At 33.9% G+C, this 22586-nt stretch overlaps 2 protein-coding genes across 2 annotated transcripts; one reads left to right on the top strand and one right to left on the bottom strand.

Moving 5' to 3' along the window:
* Positions 1–1377: 1377 nt before the first annotated feature.
* On the top strand, positions 1378–15878 carry LOC133203572 (uncharacterized). The gene is made up of 17 exons (XM_061339343.1): positions 1378–1650; positions 3640–3844; positions 4890–4979; positions 5079–5177; positions 5261–5359; positions 5484–5585; positions 7041–7132; positions 7287–7626; positions 8095–8280; positions 8426–8712; positions 8814–9568; positions 10537–10685; positions 10904–11031; positions 13994–14079; positions 14375–14532; positions 15278–15402; positions 15754–15878. The coding sequence occupies exons 1-17, from the start codon at positions 1430–1432 to the stop codon at positions 15827–15829; spliced, it is 3198 nt and encodes a 1065-aa protein (XP_061195327.1). The 5' UTR covers positions 1378–1429; the 3' UTR covers positions 15830–15878.
* A 1523-nt stretch (positions 15879–17401) lies between these two features.
* Positions 17402–19343, bottom strand: LOC133203658 (uncharacterized). Its single transcript, XM_061339429.1, has 2 exons — positions 19231–19343; positions 17402–18542 (listed from the first exon to the last, which is right to left on the bottom strand). Exons 1-2 carry the CDS (start codon positions 19327–19329, stop codon positions 17694–17696), a joined length of 948 nt encoding a protein of 315 aa, XP_061195413.1. The 5' UTR covers positions 19330–19343; the 3' UTR covers positions 17402–17693.
* Between the last annotated feature and the right edge of the window lie 3243 nt (positions 19344–22586).

The raw sequence follows: 22586 nt of genomic DNA, 5'->3' as shown, positions 1-22586 counted from the left end.
CTTATAATACTAATAAATGTTACTCGACATCATTATTAAATAAAATTTAATGAAGAAAAAAATTGATAAGAAAATAAAGATTTAAGATTTATCGCATTTTGAAAAAAGATATTTATCTTTTTTATTTGAAGATCTGGTAGAAATGTCTATGAAAAGAGGATACTCTAAGGCTAGTCAGAACGGTACAGCACAGATCCAGAATGGCAACCCTCCAACTCCTAAAGATGACAGGTAACGGCAAAGGGGAGCTTCTAGTAAATCCAGATAGAGGTCATGCCAAAACAGACTATCCCGAGGGTGTTAATTTATCAAGTAGTCTTATATTTCTTCAAACATGACTTCAGACAATTGCTTCACATGTTGTTATCAATATTTACATACCCAGACGTTTTCAACGACCACTGCATACGAAATGAGAATTATTTTCTTTTGTTCAAACCTTTCAAGTTAGATATGGTATAACCATAATTCTTTTAATCTCCATGTGTAAAACAAATCTTTCATCACTTAAGTATTTAAATTACGAAAATGAAATGGAATCGTGGTTGGTGACTTCTTTGACCCTTCTAAGCGCTTTACAACTTATGTCACGAACTTAATGAATGAAAGTGGCGGTTACTTGTTAATATTGTATTTAAAGTATATTTCCAAATTACCAGGTTTATCTCTTGAATCTGCAGTCCTTCTTAATGAACTAGTACTTAAGCAAATCTAAGATAAGAAATTTATATAAGTTGTTTACTAAAATATAACTAACGAGGAATTTGGATTTTCTGGACGAACAGAACGAACGATTCCTTTATGTCATGCAAGGGAGCAAAAAATCAAATTAAGAAATAATCTCTGCTATTCAATCATGGTAGTTTATTATATGTATGTGCATTGATGTTTTTCGGTACTACTAGTATGTCAGTTTAAAGTCTGCATAATTCTTCTTACACAAATGGCATATTTTCAATGTTATCCCATATATGACATCAAAAGTAAGCACTTTGTAAGAATGCATTTCTTTCTCTTTGTGTTATCTGTTAGGATCATGTTTTGAAATACGGACATGGACAGTGGTTTTTAAACTTTCAAAATTCTAAAATTTGTATCGTTGCGTATATAGGTGAACAGTTATGCATTACACTTCTACAGTATTAGGGTTTTAATGACCTTCATTGGTAGATGTCAACTCAAGTCGTGCATGGTTATGTTATGTTTACGAGATATCATTGTGACGTCACAGTGGAAGTTTAAATCTCTCTAAAGGATTTTTTTTTCAAACTTCACCACTTGCAAATCAAACCGTGATGTCTAATAATAATTGTGGTTCAATGATTTATCGAAATGTGCAGCCAATTCATGACGAAGATTTATTGGGATACAAGATATTTTGAAATTACTGTGTGCAAATGTTCCCAATGGACAACGTGAATTAACTGATATGTATTTGCAAGCGAATAGTGCCAATTCTAGGTTTAAAGAGAGGGAACGGTCAATTAAACAATCACACTCACCGGTTAGTGATACTAATATCGAGGACCATTTCAGGAAGCGCTCTGTTAGTGATGTATCCCAGGATTCCACAGCATCATCTGTGTTGACATCACCGAGTCCGACCGATATTTCCATTCCAAGCCCTAGCCCCAGTCCAACAGCAAACAGGTAACGCTTTTCTAATTCACCATGATTTGAGCTATTTTCATTCACAAACGACATTTGTTCAATTTAAGGACATACGCAACGTACCTTACCTACTGATAATTTTTCGAGATATTTTTAATTTAAGATTATAGTGTCATCAGATGTTCGTAGACAAAAAATCAGCATGCATTACCAGGGGTTTTGAAAAGATATCAATTGATGAAAATTCTCATATAATTCAAAGAAAAATACACAAAAATAACTAAACATATATTCTAGATAATTTGTTTATCCAAACTTGTTTTAGAAGAAGTGTACAACAGCATATATAGACATAAAAATGTAGCACACAGTTCCTTTAAGTATTGGAACTCTTCAACTCCAGGGAAAAAGACAATAAAGTTCAAACTACGTTGCGTATGTCCTTAAGTTTGCATAAAACTTTTCTTGAATGTAATACATACACGGGTAATTCAAACATGTGCTACACCCGTACTCGGTAATGTGACAAACTCTAATAACTTACCTAATTCATTTCATTATGTGCTTGGAATCTTGTCAGTGTACATTGCCCACCTTTCCCCTTTTTGATGTTAGAATGAGGTTTTCATTATTATTTATTAACGTATGTTCATATGTCTCTCACAATCTGCATGATCGGTAGGGTTAGATGTGTTTGTACAAATACGTGTATAATACTAATATATTTTGATTGAATAAATTAATCCTAGAATGCAGATTCGAAATCCATATATTTGAATAGGGACATGCCTATCCCAAGGGTTAGATGTTTTTGTAGAAATACGTGTTATATTACTATATTTTGCTTGCATAAATCCTAGAATGGAGATACGAAATCCACATATTGAATAGGGACAACAGATACATTTGATTTTTAACAGCAATTTTGTATATATAAGGAATATCAAGCTTGTTAAGGTTGCGAAAAGTTATGTATCGGTGTCTGCAACATTTTTTTTTACTAATTAAATACCTAAACGTAGAATTTAATTAAGATCGCCCTAGATATAAGTATCTCTGTATTCAAACTTTTTTTTCTACACGAGCCTATAGGACAATCTACAACTTTTACGAACACATTCTTTGTAGAGCAAATATGTAGTACAACGCAAATACTAATATTGACAAACGGGGGACATTTAACTCTGTCTCCTCAAAAATCTTCTTGTCAGCAATGCTATAAAGCAAACAGGCATAGCATATGGGTTCTTATAGGTCATCTCTATTTTCAAAAAGGCAATTATGGCAGTGCAATTGAATTTTTCAAAGTTTTCTCGTGTGTTAGTGCCTATCTGAGACTATCTCTTTTTTGTTGTACTGACGTATCATACAAAAAAATGTGTATCTTCATTTCATATGTAACAATGATAGTGGCATTTCTTTGAAATCCTAAAAAAAAAAACTTGCATAAAAAATTAATATATGTACTTGTACTCCAAAAAAAGACATACCAACAATGCAAGAGTAGACAGAACACAGCCTGAACGATTGATAATGTCCTTTTCATGGAGGATAAGTTTTTTTTTTTTTTTAATTTAGTGAAATATTTGTTTGTATGTTGTTTAACGTTCCTCTCGAGATTTTTTCACTCATATGGAGACGCCACCACTTGCCGGTGGAGAGCTGCAAACTTTGTCCTATACTCGGCACTTACGGTCATTGAGCAGTGAGGGATCTTTTTCGTGCCAGCACCTACTGCGACACGGGACCTCGGTTTATACGGTCTCATCCGAAGGACCGGTCTCCACGTCCCACAGTGGGATTCGAACCCGCGACGTAAGGATCAACTCCTTACTCCGCGACTCTAGAGCAGACGCTCTAACCACTGCGCCACGCGGGCGACAATTTAGTGAAATAAAAATACTTCACATTCAATAAAAGTTGATCATAAAAACATAATATATACATAATTAGATTAATTTTAAAATATCATTATATCTTGAACGTTTATAAAAGTATCCTACACATTTTTTTTCTGTTACATTTAAGATCAAATCAAAATGATAAGATGGGTCCTCGGCGGGATTCCTCAGTTTCCGGTTCTTCTGTGGGAGGGCTCTCCAGGATTCCCACAATGGCTAAGGGGTCTCAGTTGTCCATGCAGTCTAGCTTCAACCTCGATATGGAATCTGCTAGAGGAACCCCTGTCAAACCACCAGAGACCCCACGAAACAGTGCAGATATCACAAAGAAGGTAAAGGACTGCGCATCATTCAGATAAGAAACCTGTTAAAAGTTAAGCTAATTTTGCAACTCTATAATGAATGAGATAGCAATTTCACATTTTGTAAGTATTAGAGCTGGACTCTTCTCAATAATCATTTTATGAGAAAGATACTGATATTCTGTAATTTTATCAAATCTTGAAGCAATCGTTGAAACACAATTTTAAATACATATTTAGCCATGTTTTGAACAAAACAAGAATAAAGACAATATTGTGATAATTCAGAACAAGACAACAAAAGACGCAAACCGCCTTGCATTGGCTCCAAAATTGGTAATATAATGGATTGTGTACTTTATAATGTTCTTTAGAAATGATAATCAATTGCAGTTATATACTACTATTTTGTGCTGTATGCTTTGATTTTTTCTAACATTCATGTATGACCGTGCAGTGTAAAAATAAGTTTTCCAACAGAATATCTGAAATGGCAAGAGTTTTTAAACTTACCTTACAAAACTTCTTTCCAGCATGCTCTCCAGATACTGTATAGTTTGTTGCTACTATATAATATGTAAATGTTTCCCTGGAATGAATCTGGTCGAAAACAGGGCACGAAGGGCCGTAATTCGCGGGGAAAAGAGGGAATTCTCTTTGGAATCTTTTCGAATGACAACATACAAGATCCATTAAAATTTGAGTCCAAAGTATGTTTTAACCCCCTTCCCTTTTTACTTTTCACAAAGCTCCTTACTTTCAAAAGCGCAACCGGAGGGAAGGGGGTCTATTTTAACAAGGAAATAGTAAATACGTGATTTTCAGAATTTTAAAGGACACGTATATGTATGGATTGATGTTTTTATCATTTTTTTGCTGCTAAAATAACGAAGAATTTTGTTTATTTTTTAAACATTTTTATTTCTATTTAGTTGTTCAAGAAAAAAAAATTAATTTTTTTTCAACAATGTATGAAAATCAGGATTTTGATATACGTGCTTGCAAGAGATATGACAACATCAAGCTCATATATGTTCTACATTTTCTATGTGTATCTCTCTTGATATATTTAAAGATTTTACAAGCGGCAAAGAAGAACGATGCTGAAACCCTAACCCGATTGTTGGCGGAATTCCCTGGCGCGGATCTAACGGTTGTAGATGAAGTAAGTATGATCTTGAACATTTGCAGATAAACTATCAGCAAATCGATTTACATTAAAGGATTGTTATTCTCTAAATACTGCAACATTATTTTTTTTAAGAATGGGAAAACAGCTTTGCATCACTGTGCAAACAATGGTGATGCAAACAACGTAGACACTCTGCTATCCCAGGGGGCTCAGCCCAATACAATTGACAAGGTAAACGACTTCACAATAAATTATTATTAATGGAAATAGAATGATTTTAACCCTTGTAAAACTTGCTTTACCAATTTTGTTAGAATGGTCAAACTGCACTACACTTGGCCGCCAAGAAAAACGCTGTAGAGGTCATAGAAATGCTGGCAGTAAATGGTGCCTTGCTGGATTACCCAGATGTTGTAAGTGGACTACTGTTGGTGATGATAATTGCATTCATGAAATAAAAGTCATAATAATTAAAATTTTAATCTAGTGACAGTAAAACTACAGGTCAAACATGTATAATTTTCTTTAACATTACAGAAAACAGGACAGACAGCCCTACATCTTGCCGTTGCAAAGAACTTTCTCTCAAGTGTCCAAATCCTTATTTTCAGCGGCGCAGACACAACAATTAAAGATAAGGTACTTTATGTTTTGTTTGAAATTATTTTAGGGATTAGATATAGTTTTGAAATTATTTAAAGATTCTTTGGCATGTCAGCATAAGTAGTGATATGATAAGAATTGCACACAAAGAATAAAGGAATAAGGAATGTCAAATGATTCAAATTAAAAATTAATTACATTGGATCATGGTGATTCTTAATTAATGAAAAAATTATAGCAACGATATTGTTTACATGTGAGTAATGTTGCAGAATTGCCATCGCCTCTGCGCCTCTATCGTTACATGTAATTTGTATTAGGTATGACAAATAAGAGTTCAGTGATATATAAACACATCTTAATGTTAATCACGACGTAGAAATAATATATCTCTTTTATGAAACACAACTAGACTGCGGTGTGAATTGTTTTCCAAATAAACTTAATCAATATTTAATTAACTACATACCACATAATTTATGTCCCACGGACGATATTTCTTTGAGTGTTCTTCTTTCCTTTGCGTGCTGTGGACAACAGGACCGAAAACAACAAGCCCTCTGTTTATCCCTTTTTCTAAGCTTTTGACGCTTTCTGACGCTATGTCTCAGGTTTTGAAGTGTTTATCACTATTGTTGAATCATTTTATTTCTATTTTTATTTACTTATTTTTACTTATTCGTTGTTTCGCTTTATTCTTCATAGAACTGATGTAGAGTTAATGGTGTGTGTTGTTCATGGAGTAAGTTGACGTTTGACGATCGACAAATTGCTGAAGAACAATCCAAAAGTCACACTAGCTCGAGCTTCATACTTTCTCTGTCCTCTGTCTTCTTTTTCCATCTGAATTAATTTTAATCTCTCTCTCTCTCTGATTTGCTTTATATTTTCTTTATCTATTCAGAAGGGAGAAGATTGACATGTCGTCTGACAAATTTTTTTTCCCGTGGTGTCTTCTAAAAATGGGGAAGCAGCTTTGTTTTTCTAGGAGTATTTCTTTTAATTTTTGCCCCCCCCCCCCCCCCCCAATATACGCATTTGTTCCTGGTCTAGACCCTGCATGCTCTTCTTTAAGCATCTCGCTAACTTTTGCTGTTTTTCCCCATGACAAACATTTTTTGTATGAACCTTAATACTGGTCATAAACCTTAAGATATATTCCTCCTTTACATATCGGCTTTATAACAAGGCAGACATATACACAAGATATAGGAATCAATTTGTCCGTCTGTCTGGGAGAGTCATACTTTTACCTAAATAGTCACAACAGACACATGAGTACCCTAAACACTGAAGACAGAATTGTTAGTAACCAATGATCAAGAGTTTGATTTTAAGTTCAGGGTGAAATGAGAATTAGCAAAATTCGATAGTTCTTCACTACATTGGATAGTACAAGTCATTTTTGAAAATTGATTGAAAGTAAAGGATAATAAATTTTGTCATTCATGCTTTATTTTTGAATGAGTCTATATTTTTATCTTTAAACAGCAAGGACGGACGCCACACATGTTTTGTCGGTCGAAAGAGATGAGAACTTTACTTGCAATGAATAGTTCTGCTGCACTCAATGTTTCTATGGGGTATGATATATTTCAGCTAATTTCAATGATATGGTATCGCGGTTTATAAAGCGTAAACTGTCCCAAGTTATGTTATATCGTATAACATAGGTTAAAATAAGCTTCATTCCTTGAATAGACATTTATGGTGCTTTTATATTTGTCTTCATAAAAGAGAGATGATGCTACAGACGGTAGAAATAATCGGAGGGGCAAAAACTTACTGTGAAAGGCTTGATGTCACAATCGACTTTGCCTCGGGAGCTGTTGGTGATAAATTCTCAATGATGTGCAGACGACAACCTATCGACTTCTGTGACGTCAAATTTCAATTTGCTGCGTCAGAAGAGGTCATCAGTGACGTTATCACTTATCGTGTTCAAAGAAAGGGACGCAAAACTTTATGTACGTTTACTGTTCCAATATATGGACAACCCCTAAAGTCAGAAGAGGTGGCAATGAAAAGTAACCAAGGGCATGATATTATTGTTTCCAAAGTGTTCGAAAAAGACAAGGTATGAAAGTGTTCACTGACAAGTATATTGTGCCAAATCACAACTTCTCGCGCCTTTCCGACAAGCGAAAAAACATCCCCCTTCTCATAAAAATTAAAATAAATTTAGGGAGACCTCTTATCTGTAGAGAATGAAGGTTAATTTGATTGAAATAAAGATATTACTTAAATTATACCACAAAGGGACAATCAACTCTGCCTATCCAATAGGAAAGGACTCCATTTTTTATAAAATTTTAACTTCCGTTGATGTAAATACATTCCTTATGTTTTTTCCGGGCTTGCTGAAAAGGCCCGAGAAGATGCGATTAGTACCGTGCACTATTTTCGTAAAAGACTTTCATTCTTAAAAAAAAGTATACTTTTATCTAATGTTTATTAAAACATGTCTTTTTTCCCTTTCCCGGGGGCTATAAAATCTTGAAAGAGCACCAATAGTAATGAATATTTTGTGGATTTTTTTTTTCAGAAATACTTCTGTGATGTATCCGCCGATCTTCCTGAGCTAAATGCCTTTGTTTTTGTAACCCGTCCAAAGCAGGAATCTTTCACAGCATCTAGTGATAATACCACTATAACTTCAGAAATCAATGATAAGGTTAAAATTGTTTTTCCAAAAGGGACTTTTGAGGAGCCCACAAAAATATTCCTTCAGGTCAGTGTTTCCGTATCATCCCAGGGCTTAAATAGAAAAAAGTCAGACTATAGGCTATTTTTTTAAAGTAAAAAATGATAAGTTTAAAAAATTACGTATATCTTAATTCAATAAATTTCATTAATTTTTCTAATTAAAAAAAAAGGTAACAGAGCCACCAGATGCTGGTATTTTGGAGTCTGCAGAAATGAAGGATGTGTACTCAATTACACCCTTCGTAAGATCACAAGCTGAAAATCACGTGGGTCCAAAACAGGAAATTCAAATGCAACTACCTCTACCGGAAGAATATGGTGTTGGTGGAACTATTAAGGTGTTCACCTCAAATGTGTACGAAATTGACGACATAAGTGAAAACAGCTGGAATCTCTTGGATACGAGGTGTAATGTATCTAAAGACGTTATTTCGTTCGATACCAGGACATTTTCTCTGTAAGTCTCTTGAAATTAAAAAAACAACTTGAAGTTGTTTTTTCCTCTCATTTTAACTTGTGTGAAACAATGCGTTTAAAATATTTAAACTTCTCTTACAGAAAAGTTGCAATTGAAACCAAAAAAGATGTAACGGTTGAAAAACTTAGACCGCAAGTCCACTCGCTGTTTCAGCGTGCACGGAAAATGGACCATTCTGTTAAATTTCTTGCCATGTCCAGACGTCTGGAAGAAACCGATTCTTTTCAGGTCGCTATAGAATGTGCTCCAATAGACAGAGTTGATGACTGTAGAGATTTCTGGTTAAAGGAAGGTTTTAAAGACCAACGATCTAAAAAGTCTCAATCATACACAGTGAAATCCAGAGAACAGTTCATATTATTTGTGAAAAATCTCAAACTGCTAGGTGATTCTGAGGATATTCAATTTCAATTCCATCCAAGGAGGAGAAATTTTCAGTGCTTTACAGTTGAAACTTCGCAACAGGTGAAAAAAGTGTCGGGACAGGTTCAAGTGAATAAAATTCTTCCAATCACTGATAGTGATCAGTCCGGTGAATCTAAGAGGAAAACTAAAAGCATCACAAACATCCTCATAAACCTCTCAAAGGAACCTGAGGAGGACGAGCCCGAAGACGAGGAGGAGGAGGAGAAGAAAGAGGAGGAGGCTCCTCCAACACTGGAACCTCCAAAAGACATCACTAAACCGGCACCAGCTGCTAAACCGATCACCCCCAGCAGAAATTTGTTGACACCAAGTGAACCAAGCGAGCCTACAAACAGGACGTCCATCGCAGTCATGAAAGAGAAGAGCTTTGATTTTACCCTGAGTGAAAAGGGGGATCCTTCCTTCAAAGGTATGTTATACATGGAGTTCAGCTAAGAAACAGAGTGATCCTTCCTTCAAAGATATGTTATACATGGAGTTTTACTAAGAAATGGGGGGATCCTTCCTTTGAAGACATGTTTTACATGGAGTTTAACTAAGAAACATCGCTTCATTATGTTTCATGTAGTTGCAAGAGTATGCCTTACTTTTGTCTTTTAAAAGTTTGTCATGAAATGACCACCATGGTATCTACATCATCATCACTTTATAGAACTTTTTAAGGGGTTTTGTTTAACGTTGTAGAAAACACGATTGATACTTATATAAAATATTTTTTAACAACATGATGAAGATATACTGTCAACAATTCTTGTCATTGCATTTGATAAATCCGAAGTACTGAAAACTATTGAAATTCCAGCAGAACTGTGAACTTCCTTCAGACATCGTATATTTATGCCTCTTATGACTACAATTTTTTTAAAATCAAACATACCTTTTGATATCACGATCCCATAAATGTTTAAAAACGTGCAATTTAAATTTGTGGCTGACTTATAACAAATACTTTTTTTTAAGCAAAAGTGTTGAACGCCGACCATTTTGACGACAAATGATGTTACTGAGAATTTTTATCTTAAATTTTTTTTGTAAAGAATGTAAGGACGACTCTAAGGGATGCTATCAGAAATCTAAAACTCATACAATTCAATGGATTTCTTTGAGAGTCGTTTTCAAATGAAGCAAGTTCTTGTTAACTATTTTATAACAAAGATGAAGATAACAAACTTGTGACTGATCTCATAAAACCTACAAAAAATACAAATCTGTGAAGAGGGCATAAAACACGGACCCCTGGAAATTCCAGAGGGAATCAAAGGCCTAGGAGGAGTAAGTATCCCTGTCGACCGGTCAGCCTAGTGAGCCCTAGGTTTTGATCAGCTAGACAAAATAATCCTTAGTCAAATTTTCAGTTAACAACACAATTTTCTCTAGGTTTCACGGATGATAAATTTCTTCGGGATACCTGTAAAGAGATGGACGAAGAATGGTATAAAGTAGCGGTATTAATGGGCTGGAACTATGCAGATATTGAGAGAATGGTCAAGGAAAACAACCCTTCTCAAGAAGAACTCATCTGGCATGTATGTATGATAGCTTTTATTTGTAATATTTCGCTGCACTTTCATTTTTTGACAGAAATATTTTTCTCTCTGTCATGTCTCATTAGAAATCAAACCGTGTAGAGAACATTATTTATTTTTAATTAATGAAAAAAAAATGCAATCAATTTTATTTAGGTTCTAGGTAAAAATGAAAACCTAAACATACGTTGAACAGTTATTTTTTTCTCCTTTTTTAGTTTTTGCTTTCTTGGCGAAACATGTGTAAGACAAAGGATGATTTGGGTTTGCCTGTACTAGTCACTGCTCTATCAAAAGGAGGAAGAAGAGATCTTTGCACATTAATTCAGCTTCAACTTAGAGACTGGTAAATAGAACTTAGAGACTGGTTAATATAACTTAGAGACTGGTTAATATAACTTAGAGACTGGTAAATATAACTTAGAGAAATAACTTAGAGACTGGTAAATATAACTTAGAGACTGGTGAATATAACTTAGAGACTGGTAAATATTACTTAGAGACTGGTAAATATAACTTAGAGACTAGTTTTTTGTTTGTTTGTTTGTATATTGTTTATTGTCCCTCTCGAGAATTTTTCACTCATATGGAGACGCCACCACTTGCCTGTGGAGAGCTGCAAATTTTGTCCTATACTCTGCACTTGCGGCCATTGAGCAGTGAGGGATCTTTTCGTGCCAGCACCTACTGCGACACGGGACCTCGGTTTATACGGTCTCATCCGAAGGACCGGTCTCCACGTCCCACCTGTGGGATTCGAACCCGCGACGTAAGGATCAACTCCTTACTCCGCGACTCTAGAGCAGACCCTCTAACCACTGCGCCACGCGGGCGACCTTAGAGACTGGTAAATATAACTTAGAGACTGGTTAATATAACTTAGAGGCTGGTAAATATAACTTAGAGACTGGTAAATATTACTTAGAGATTGGTAAATATAACTTAGAGACTGGTAAATATAACTTAGAGACCAGGGATCGACATTAACGGTTGTCCGATTGCATGCCCGGGACAAGTAAATTATCATTTCGGGCAAGTGAAAATGTCAACATACTTGTCCGACCGGGCAAGTGAATTTTTTGCATACAAATGTATATATTTATTAGTTTACATTAATTTATAGATACAACAATAAATTGAACACTTGATTACCGCAACGTACCTGACTGACAATGTTTTTGCATTCGGAATTCCTTGCTAGCGTTTCTAGATTATATCGTTCATTTAAAAATCGGGCTCGTTATTTTCTTTCTTAGTAAATACGCTCTACGTCTAACAAAATTTTGTTAACTTCTTACTAGGAAATTAAATTATTTATTCATGCACAGATCATAAGTACAGTGTAACACAATGTATCCTAATCAAGATAAAATGTATGTTTCGTAGCAATTATCTTCCTTTAGCTTTGCTTCACAGTTATTTCTGAAAATCACGATTCACAAAAGGATCCTACGGAAAATAATTTTTAAGAATAAATATGAATTTTATAAAAAGGAAACGGAGGGTTATTGCTGCATGGCAGGGTGTGCTAACAGGTTAAATTTACAAGTTCAGTGGTATACATTTATTAACAAATGCATCATCGAATTTTTTTCAGGTAGCTCAACTTGCTAAATTGACAGTAGTGTATTTGGTCACATTTTTTTCTTATCATAACGTTTACAGTAATAAATAATGTTCAGTTCTTTCCTAATTTTGGGCAACTAAGGCTTGCGTTCGGACAAGTCAAATTTTGAGTTCACCTGCCCGAAGGGCAAGTGAATCTGAAAGTTAATGTCTATCCCTGGAGACTGGTGAATATAGCTTAGAGACTGGTAAACATAACTTAGAGACTAGTAAATATTACTTAGAGACTGGTAAATATAACTTAGGGACTGGTAAATATAACTCAAAGACTTGTGATTATAACTAAGAGCCCGGTAAATATTACTTATAGACTGGTAAATATAACTTAGAGACTGGTAAATATTACTTAGAGACTGGTAAATATAACTTAGAGACTGGTGAATATAGCTTAGAGACTGGTAAACATAACTTAGAGACTAGTAAATATTACTTAGAGACTGATAAATATTACTTAGAGATTGGTAAATAAAAAAAGGAGACTGATAAATGTTACTTAAACACCAGTGAATATATATTAAAGACTGGTAAATATTATTTAGATACTAGTAGTTATAATAGTACATATATTGCATGATATAGTGAGGGAGATATGAGGATATATTCACCCAAACAAAAATCATATTCCCCGATGCGAGGGCAACGCCCGGGGGAAGTACGAGTTTTTTTCTTGAGTGAATAGATCTTCATATCTCCTGGTATTCATGCATTAAATACCGTTCACGGTAGCTCAGTCGGTAGAGCGCTCGCTCCGTGATCGGGAGGTCGTGAGTTCGAATCTCGGCCGCGACAGACCTAAGTCGATAAAAAATAGGTAGCAACTGTTCCTTCGCCGTGCGCTCGGCACTTTGAAGTGAAAGTTGCGGGTCCTTCGGATGAGACCTTAAAAACCGAGGCCCCGTGTCACGGCAGGCGTTGGCACGATAAAGATCCCTCAATGCTCAATGGCCCTGAATGCCGAGTAAAGGTCAAAATTTGAAGCCCTTCACCGGTATATGGTGACGTCTCTATATGAGTGAAAAATTCTCGAATGGGACGTAAAACAATATACAATCAATCAATCAATCATGCATTAAATTGTTTATTACACCGAAACAATACCAGGCTGCAGTATCAACCTGCTGTTATTTTCTACAACATGAAGCAAGTCATAAAAAATACAATTCATATCAAAATTTGAACACAATAATTGTTTTAATCACAAATAAATAATAAAAAAAAATTACCATGAGTATGAGCAATAAGTATTGCAGGTATAATGATTTAAAAAGAAAAAAAAAGAAAGAAAGAAAAAAAAACCACCGACAGGGAAATGTGAAAAGACGGCAGGGAAATATGAAGTTTTATTTCTCTGTCACGTGACTGTATAGAACCAATCAGATAACGCGTTTTGTAGAATAATTTAAATGAGGTAAATAATACTTAATCATGTTGCCTTTATTATCTCCATTTCAACTAATTATGTCTAAAACATAAAAAAAAGACAAAAAATATCTCTACGATGATTAAGGGAAAAACGTCATTTTTTTCTGACAAACCGTTTGTTATACATATATTTTCACGCATATAATTTGGAAATGTATGTTAATATTAATGCTGCCTATATTCTATGATTTTTATTAAAAAGAAACAACCAAAATATTAATACAAGCATGATTTTTTATGGCCAAAGTTTAACATTTTAGGACTACCGTGGAGGAAAACAAAAAATCAAAGTTTTACAGATGGGTATTGAAAGCTTTCAATAACTCCGATTTAATGAATCCAGGAGGTATGGTGAATTTTTAAAGTAAATTTATTATACATGCTGTTTAATGTAATTTTTGTAACGTAAATGTGATTCGTCCAGAGAAAAAAAATGATATGTAAATAACCGATTAAAACATCTATTATATGTTCTTCATACATCGTGCATGTGTTGTACGTTTACATACATCTTGCTTCACTTTTTACTTAACTATTGTTTTACCACATAGATATGATTCCAGTTTTAAAAAAATAGGAAAAGAACAATGAAACATACCAGGAAGGCGAGAGTATTGACACTAGTATTTGTTTCTGTGTAGATTATCCACCCCCACTCTCGGACCAGTTCCTGGTATTGCTGGTGGACATGACTAAATGTCAGACGGAGATTTTGGAGCCACTTGGATTGACTCAAAAAGAGATAGAAAGAGTCATGTCTAGTAACAATTATAAATCTCCAGATGAGAAGATGTTAAAGGTAAGATGATTAACGTTATTTTTACAGTGTTGGAATTGGTGACGTGTCGGTGAACATAAAAAATTAGGTTTAGAGCTGAAAATATGAGATGATTGGTTTAACTTGGAATATGTCATTTTCGAATTACTTCCCAAGACAGAAATCTTCCGTAAAAGCAAAAATAGGCCAAAGAAAACAAGGGGAATAATTCTCTCTAACACATAACAGCTGTATATTCAGCTAGATTCAAAATTTTAAGAAATTCAAATAAATGTGGATTTAATGCAGCTGACCGATTCAAAAGGCACGTATTTTGAAGTAAAGTTGTGCTTTAGAATGTTGAATAATTCCAGTAAATTATTTTCAGAGCCTGAATCCAAAGATAAAAAAAAATTATTAGAATGTTTTGTTGATGTAGCAAACAGATATCTATGGAAATTAACGACTGAATTATTCAGTTAATGTATTTTCCTGTAATTTGTTAACCTATTTTTATGCCATGGGCCCTGAGACTTCTTTTGGTATCAAAAGAATTTTATATAGGAAGCATGTCATATTTTTCTGCTCTGTCTTTTAAAAAAAAAAACAGATGTAAACTATCAATTACATGGTCATTATTTCAAATCAATAGTTAAAAATTCAGTTCCGTCAAATTTATTCCTTCACATTACACAATATTTGGAGGAGAATTATTCTTTGTTCCATTCAGGATTTAAGCAAGAGCTATCAAAAATGTGCTCACTCAATCATTATATTTTTATGTCAGTTGTTCATCATGGGACGTGAAAAATCTACTCTGAAGAAAGATTACTTAAAGAAGTTGGTACGGTCTTTGGATCATTATGGCCTACAGGATGCAAAACGTTGGCTCATCATTGCCTGTAAAAAGTGGTATGTACTAAAACAGTGGCTCGTCATTGCCTGTAAAAAGTGGTTTGTACTTAAACTGTGACCAATCACTGCCTGTAAAAAGTGGTTTGTACTTAAACTGTGGCCAATCATTGCCTGTAAAAAGTGGTGTGTACTGAAGCAGTGGTAAACGGTATAATGTTTTGGTTTTTTTTTTAAATGAGAAAAAAGTTTGTCATCTACCTTATTTGAGGACCAAACTCTTATAAAGACTGTGTGTATTTTATGCAAAGATAGTCAACCAAACACTTCATTTTTACACAAGTTCCAGGAAATATTGTAGAAGTTGTGACCTATGGAATGCTTTGATCACAATATGTTCATCAATTTTAGGCTTGAAATCAGCGAGAAGAGCGGAGACCCGTTTTGTGAAGATGTGCAGCATGTCATCAAGTCTTTCAGCATCTAGCATATGGAATCAGGATTTTTTTTTAAATTCTCAGAATACCATTTAAATTTTGTCTTTCACTTTGAAAAATACGTGACTTGAATACTTATTATACCACGTGTAGCATTAAGTTTGACTATATTTGCATCAAAACCTTTTCATTTTTTTTCATTGCAAATGAATATCCTTCAAAAATTGTCTTAAATATTGAAGAAATTTAATTTTTGTCAGAATTAAATACATATCTATACAGTTATCTTACAATAATTACAGAACTGTTGCATTATGTCTTTTTTAAATTGATTGGTTGTTTTATTTTGACACATGTTTAAATCACACTTGTTTAACACGTGTCCTTGAATGATTGAATGTTGTGTGAGATTTGTCAGTAGTAATAAGTTCAGTAATTGTCTGAAACATTTCAGTTTTACTTACATGTACATGAGTACTTTGCCATTCTTTGTAAATGAATGAATTTTCGACTGGGGGCTGTTTACTCTAAGGACTGTTATAACAGGTCAACTTCACCTGGATTGACTTAGCCAACATGTGCAGCAGTTTTGTCAGGGGCTAACAGATTTGTAGGTCGTTATAAAGTGAAATAATGACACTACAATTCGGTTTTCTGTTTTAATTTACTGGAGTGTGTTAATCTAATGTGGATTCAATGCAAATTAATCCACACATCTGAATTAAACTACATGTATGTTAGCTATATACTGTGGAGTGACCCTAAGATAGCATGCAATATTGTAAATGTTTATTTCTAGTGTTGAACACCCCCCCCCCCCCCCCCTCCTCTTATACTTTAAAATACCCTTATGCCCTTAAATTATTTTGAATTTTTTCTTTTCTTTTCTTTTTCATTTACTTTTTTCCCTTCTTTATCTTGGTGATGAAGTGCAAAATTTCATGAAGCAATGTTTCTATACTTGTGGATAGATTTTTGCCAATAGAAACGAAACTGTGAAAAAATAGTACGCATTAAACATGAAATCTTTATCAAATTTATACATGAACATGAAACTGGTTTTGGAAAAGAATATTATTTTTTGTCAAATTTAAAATGAACTTGGTGTAACACACGTATCCAGTTCATTTGAGTCATTATATAATCTGAATATTTACAAATATAATTACAAGTAAGTTAAAATTGTTAAATGTATTGTTTTTATTATACAAGGAAGTGACTTATCATGTTACTTTATGGTCGTTTTAATTTTATATTGACGCATTCCATTTACATTTTTTTTTCAATAAAGTTTTTTTGCAAATGATTGAAATTTTGCTTTTATCTGAAAACCTTCTGACTTGAAAACTTAAAATGAAATCAACAAACAATTGATTAATACAAAAATGTTCCTAAAAAGTTTTGTTAGAAATGTGAGCTGTACAAAATTATCGGACTGGTGTGAGAACGAGGGTGAACTGTAAGAAGATTTAGGACTGTTGTTTTAACCGAACCATATTCTCAGTCTTTCAGATTTCAAAACCATTTGATGCAATATCAATTGGAGCTTTGTCCATTTTAATGATGAAAAGGGTGTCCCATTATTAATGTTTCGTAAAAGATAAGGAAAAAATGACGAAAAATGAGAAAAATGATAATTGATTTTAATGCTTGTTTTTAATAAGATTGAAAGCATCACTAGTGAGAACAGTTTACGTTGATGTTTAACGGGGGATGGATTTGGAAGGGATGTTTTTTATTTCTTCCGTCCATCCTTCTCTCCTAAAAAAATTATATCTGCATCTGTTATGATTATGGATGAGGATTTATATTTGTCGATTCAGAAATAGGGTATTTTAACTGCTTCAGTTTAAAAATTAATTAAAGCTTTCTTTAACTCAACATTTGATAAAACCGTTCGACATCAAAATGACCCTAAGTCTGTGTTTCATTGAAATAGTTTTGCTCAATTATATAATTAAGTTTAGGGCGCCGAGCGGCATTGTAATCCATGAGCTTTCCGACTACTTTGGCGTAAGAGGGACTACAACGCTTCCGGTCATCTTCATAAATTAGCGTTTCTCCGGGACAATTCCCGTGAATATCAGTGGAAGACATAGTTATAATTTCTGTGAACGGGTGATGTTTGGTCAAGGCGAAAAACAACACAACCCCGACACCCCATATATCAATAAGGCGGGGGTCGTACTCATATGGAATCGGCTCTAATCTCCAAGGGTTGAGTTCAGGAGGAAGAAATTGTGGATCATATCGGGTTAACTTAAATTTGGACTTCTTATCGGCGGATCCGAAATCAGCGACTCTAATTGATAAATCTTTGGTCAGTAATACATTCTTGTAATTAAGGTCACCATGGACGTACCCTTTACTGTGCACGTGACACATACCAGAGACTAGTTCTTTCATCCACTTATCTAACAGGGCCCTTGTTACATACCCTTTCATTGCACTTATATACGAGTACAAGTCCCGATAATACGCACCATCCATCCGCATAATGACAAGATCTCCTTTGATGCTGAAGTCGATTTCCCAGACCGGCAAAACATTTCTATGCCACACGGACCTCATGATCATATATTCCTTCAAAAGCAGATTGCGATACTTTTTCTTGACCACCTTAAAGACAACAGGAAGTTGGTCGACGAAGCTTACGCCTGCGTAGATTAAACCAGTTCCGCTCTTTGTTACTTTTTGTCTGAAAATTAATATGCCCTTTCTGCCATGACCGTTCTCCACAAACATAACCCTGTCATTGTCTCTCTGTAAAGTATATATATAATTATATATATTATTTTTTATTTGAAGAAAAAATCATTGATATAGATCTAATATGAGGGTTGCATAGTAATGCTACAAGTTCGGAGGTCCTACAAGTAAGGGGCCATAAAGCGATGCTAAATATTAATTTGGCATAGGAAGACATTTAGTTTCAAGCTATATAGATAAAAGCCTCTCTAAGTTTAATGATATAATATATTTGTGGATCATGTTCATGCATTATACACGAGACACAATTCCGAAGTAGAAACTTGCAGTCAACGTTAACTCTGGATTTTTATCGCATATAAAATCTACCAAGTTTGGATATTTACGAAAGGAGATTTGCGCATGCGGATTCGTCAGAGATGTCGGGGTAACTAAACTACAATTTATATCTACATTAAAAGCACTGTCTTCTTCAAAGAGAACTGAGGTTTTAATGTTTGATTTCAGAATCACTATAGCTGTTTTTTGTTTGTTCGTTTGTTAGTTTTTAAAGTATGGATTTTTTAAAAAAAAAAAATTTGTTTATAGAATATATGCAAAATTATGTTCATACCATTTAAAAAATACTAGCCCTATCTTCTTCTAAAGCGTAGAAAGGACCACAGTCACATTTCATTTTGATTGCATTCATGCAGTTTTTAACGAATACATAAAACGTCCGTTTCAGTTTATCAGTACTTACAAGTATATTTTCTATGTTTAGGCCCTTTCTTCTTGACTCTCCTAAACAACCCCGAAATGGTCGACTAATCCAACGTATTAACCAACTTCCAAACGGCATATCTTACAATCTAAACCATGCTTTACAAAGGAAGAGAATATATATATTGTGACATCATAGAGGCATTGCTAATCGTTTGCTAATGGTAGCCTATTATGACGTCGGAAATAAATGCTGTTGACGTCATAACGTTTTCCAACAGACATCATAATCGATATTATTATACCTCATTATAATTATTCTATACAAGCGTTATCTGATTGGTTCCAGATTATCACGTGAAAGGACCATAAAACTTCATATTTCCCTGTCGTCGTCATGCTTTTCATCTTATTCAACATCTTCGGAGACCTACTACATTTTCCAGCAATAGTTATTGTTCATTGAACGAAAACTCACGAGTGTAGTAGACGTCACAATAGCCTTGTTTCATCGGAGTGTATTAAACTTTTGTAAATTGTTTCCATAACTTTACATTAAAATTGAAAGTGAATTTAAGAGCGGTGTCGAATTTGAAAGTTTGAATATGTTTATTTTTAAGGTTTTTGCTTGTTTCGGTAAAATTTATTTCATGGATGTTCTTGAAACATTAAGATTTATCAGCCAAGAAATATCATATTACCCTCGGGCGAAGCCCTCGGAGAATATGATTTTTCTTGGCTGAATAAATCTTCATATTTCCAGAGTATTCATGCAATAAATGTATGATGATTTTTTTCACGTATAACACAACTTAAAAAAATCTACATAGAAAAATACATTTGACAGCATTTCTTGTTATCTTATTAAAGATTATATAGGCCAGAACACAGTTGCATTGCCGTTGTTTACAATTTTAACCATTTTGATCCATAATTAACCTCAATTTAATATATCTGAATTTCCTTTAAACGGTTAATATTTTATCAAACAGTTCTCCGAACTTTTCAAATGCCCCTCGTATCATCCGCTATGTGGGTTTTTTTACTAGCGACAAAAATGAATGCAGTGGTAAGTTTTGATGTAGTTCATTACTCTTATGCAGTTTAAATCGCACATTCTTTCATTTTCTGGTATTGTGACGAATTCTTATTTTGTGATTTCACAGTACATGTAAACATTTCCCTTACAAATTAGGTTATGTCTCCATTTCTGCATATTTTTAATATTAAACTGTTATGCAGTTGGGACATACATTCATATTTTTTCATTATAAAACTGTATAAAACAACTAGAGTGTTCCAAGGAATGCATGCGTCGCTTGCTTTGTAACTTCATTTAAGGAGTCTCGTGGGTGTAAATTCCAAACATACGATTTTTGAAAAATTTTGTATGGTGAATTGTCAGTTCATAAGTAAACTCTGTGCCAAAAAAGAAAAATATTCCCCGACTAGTATGTCAGGTAACAGCGCTCAAAATATGGTCATTTTTATTGGTCCTACGTGTAATTTTACATAGGATTATATAGGGAAAACGGACAATACCTTCTTCATTTTACTATTAAAAAAGACACAAACATAGGATTTATTTGAAATTTATACCAAATCATCCTCAAATATTCACCTTCTGAAAAATAAAAAAAAAATTGGGTGTTATGGACTAAATTTTCTTATCATTGACGAAAGTTCAAAAACTTTTACTGGTTTATCTGTTATACTGATTTATCAGGAAATGCAAGTTTTGAATGAATTCATAATAAATGCAGAATGTGTACCCATCAATTTCTTACATTTAATTGTCTTTTAGTTTTAATCACCTATGTCATCACAATAGTTCATTTAATGTTCAAGGTCATAATTATAAGGTCAAGGTTATGAAATAAAATTAACTAGAACTGTCCAAAGTGGACTTATACCCCCGCTAGGTTTTTCAGAGAAGGTGCCAAGTCACTAATACTAGGATTGGTGTTCAGAATTTGTTTAAACATTAACTGGTAATTGATCATTATAAATTTTTAATAAATGAAACTAAGGCGTAGCCTAATTGAACATCAATACTGATTATATGGACCGAACACGAATTATGAATTTTTCCTTTCAGTGACCTTGAACTTGCACAAATGACCTTGGATCAAAGTCCTGACACACCCTTAGGTCATAAGCAATCTTTGTGCAAAATGGTAACTCACCAAGTTTATCCATAAGAAAGATATGGACCCGACAGGATTTATGAACTTTTTCTTTCATTGACCTTGAACTTGCATAAATGACCTGGATTCAAGTTTTTGCATAAGAAAGATATGGACCAGACACAAATTATGAACTTTTTCTTTCATTGACCTTGAACTTTCCCAAATGACCTGGATTCAAGTTTTTGCAAAAGAAAGATATGGACCGGACACGAATTATGAACTTTTTCTTTCAGTGACCTTGAACTTGCCCAAATGACCTTGGGTTAAGGACATGACACACCCTCAGGTCATGACCTTCGGTTAAGGACATGACACACCCTTAGGTCATGAGCAATCTTTGTGTGAAGTAGAAGATTCTAATGCTCCTCCGTAAGAAAGATATGGAACGGATATATATGCACAGACAGCTAGACGAATGGACAGATGGACAAGGTGATTCCTATATAACCTCCAAACTTTGTGGGGGGGTATATTATAATAATAATTAATATAATATGCATTTATAGTACATGACCGGATGGTATTCTTGCATATGTTTTATATACATTGCAAGAGAGAATGCATGATCATATATCTCGAGAAATATGCATGCTTGCAAACATTTTTTCAATAAACTTTCCAAATTTTAAGACCACAGGTCAAGGCCAATTGTAGGAAAGTTGGAATAAAAACTTTAATAAAACAGTGGCTTTACATCTTGAATGTCTAGAATATACATGTATATTTTATATGTTATGAGACTGTGTAGAAAATACAGCAACACTGATCATACTGATATAGGAATAGAATCAAATTAAAATGCATGTATGCATCTTTTGAATATCATGTATAATGACAAAAATATAACAGGTATAAAAAAATATAGAAATAATAGAATGATGGTAAACGAGCATTCTGTGAGTATTGCCATAGCAATACTAGTCCCCTATTGGCAAGTGAAATCTGGTTCCCATGAAACATTGAAAATGTCCTAATTCAGTCAAAAATCAAGGAAGCTGAATGAAATTCAAACTTGATATATCAATTAATTTAAAGTCTTATTAAAAAAATTAGCTCAATATGTTCAAGCTTTTAAAAAAATTGTGGAAAACCATTAAAAATTTAAAAGGTCATAGTTCCGTCAAAAATCAATGAAGCAAAACCAAATGCAAACTTGATCTATAACTCATCAGGATACATTCACATACCAAAAATGAGCTCAATATCT

The sequence above is a fragment of the Saccostrea echinata genome, unplaced genomic scaffold, assembly GCF_033153115.1.
Source record: "Saccostrea echinata isolate AGI-Se365-2 ecotype Australia unplaced genomic scaffold, CSIRO_AGI_Sech_v1 ptg000051l, whole genome shotgun sequence".
NCBI lineage: Eukaryota > Metazoa > Mollusca > Bivalvia > Ostreida > Ostreidae > Saccostrea > Saccostrea echinata.
The sequence above is the reverse complement of the archived record's forward strand: the minus strand, read 5'-3'. Positions and strand labels throughout refer to the sequence as shown.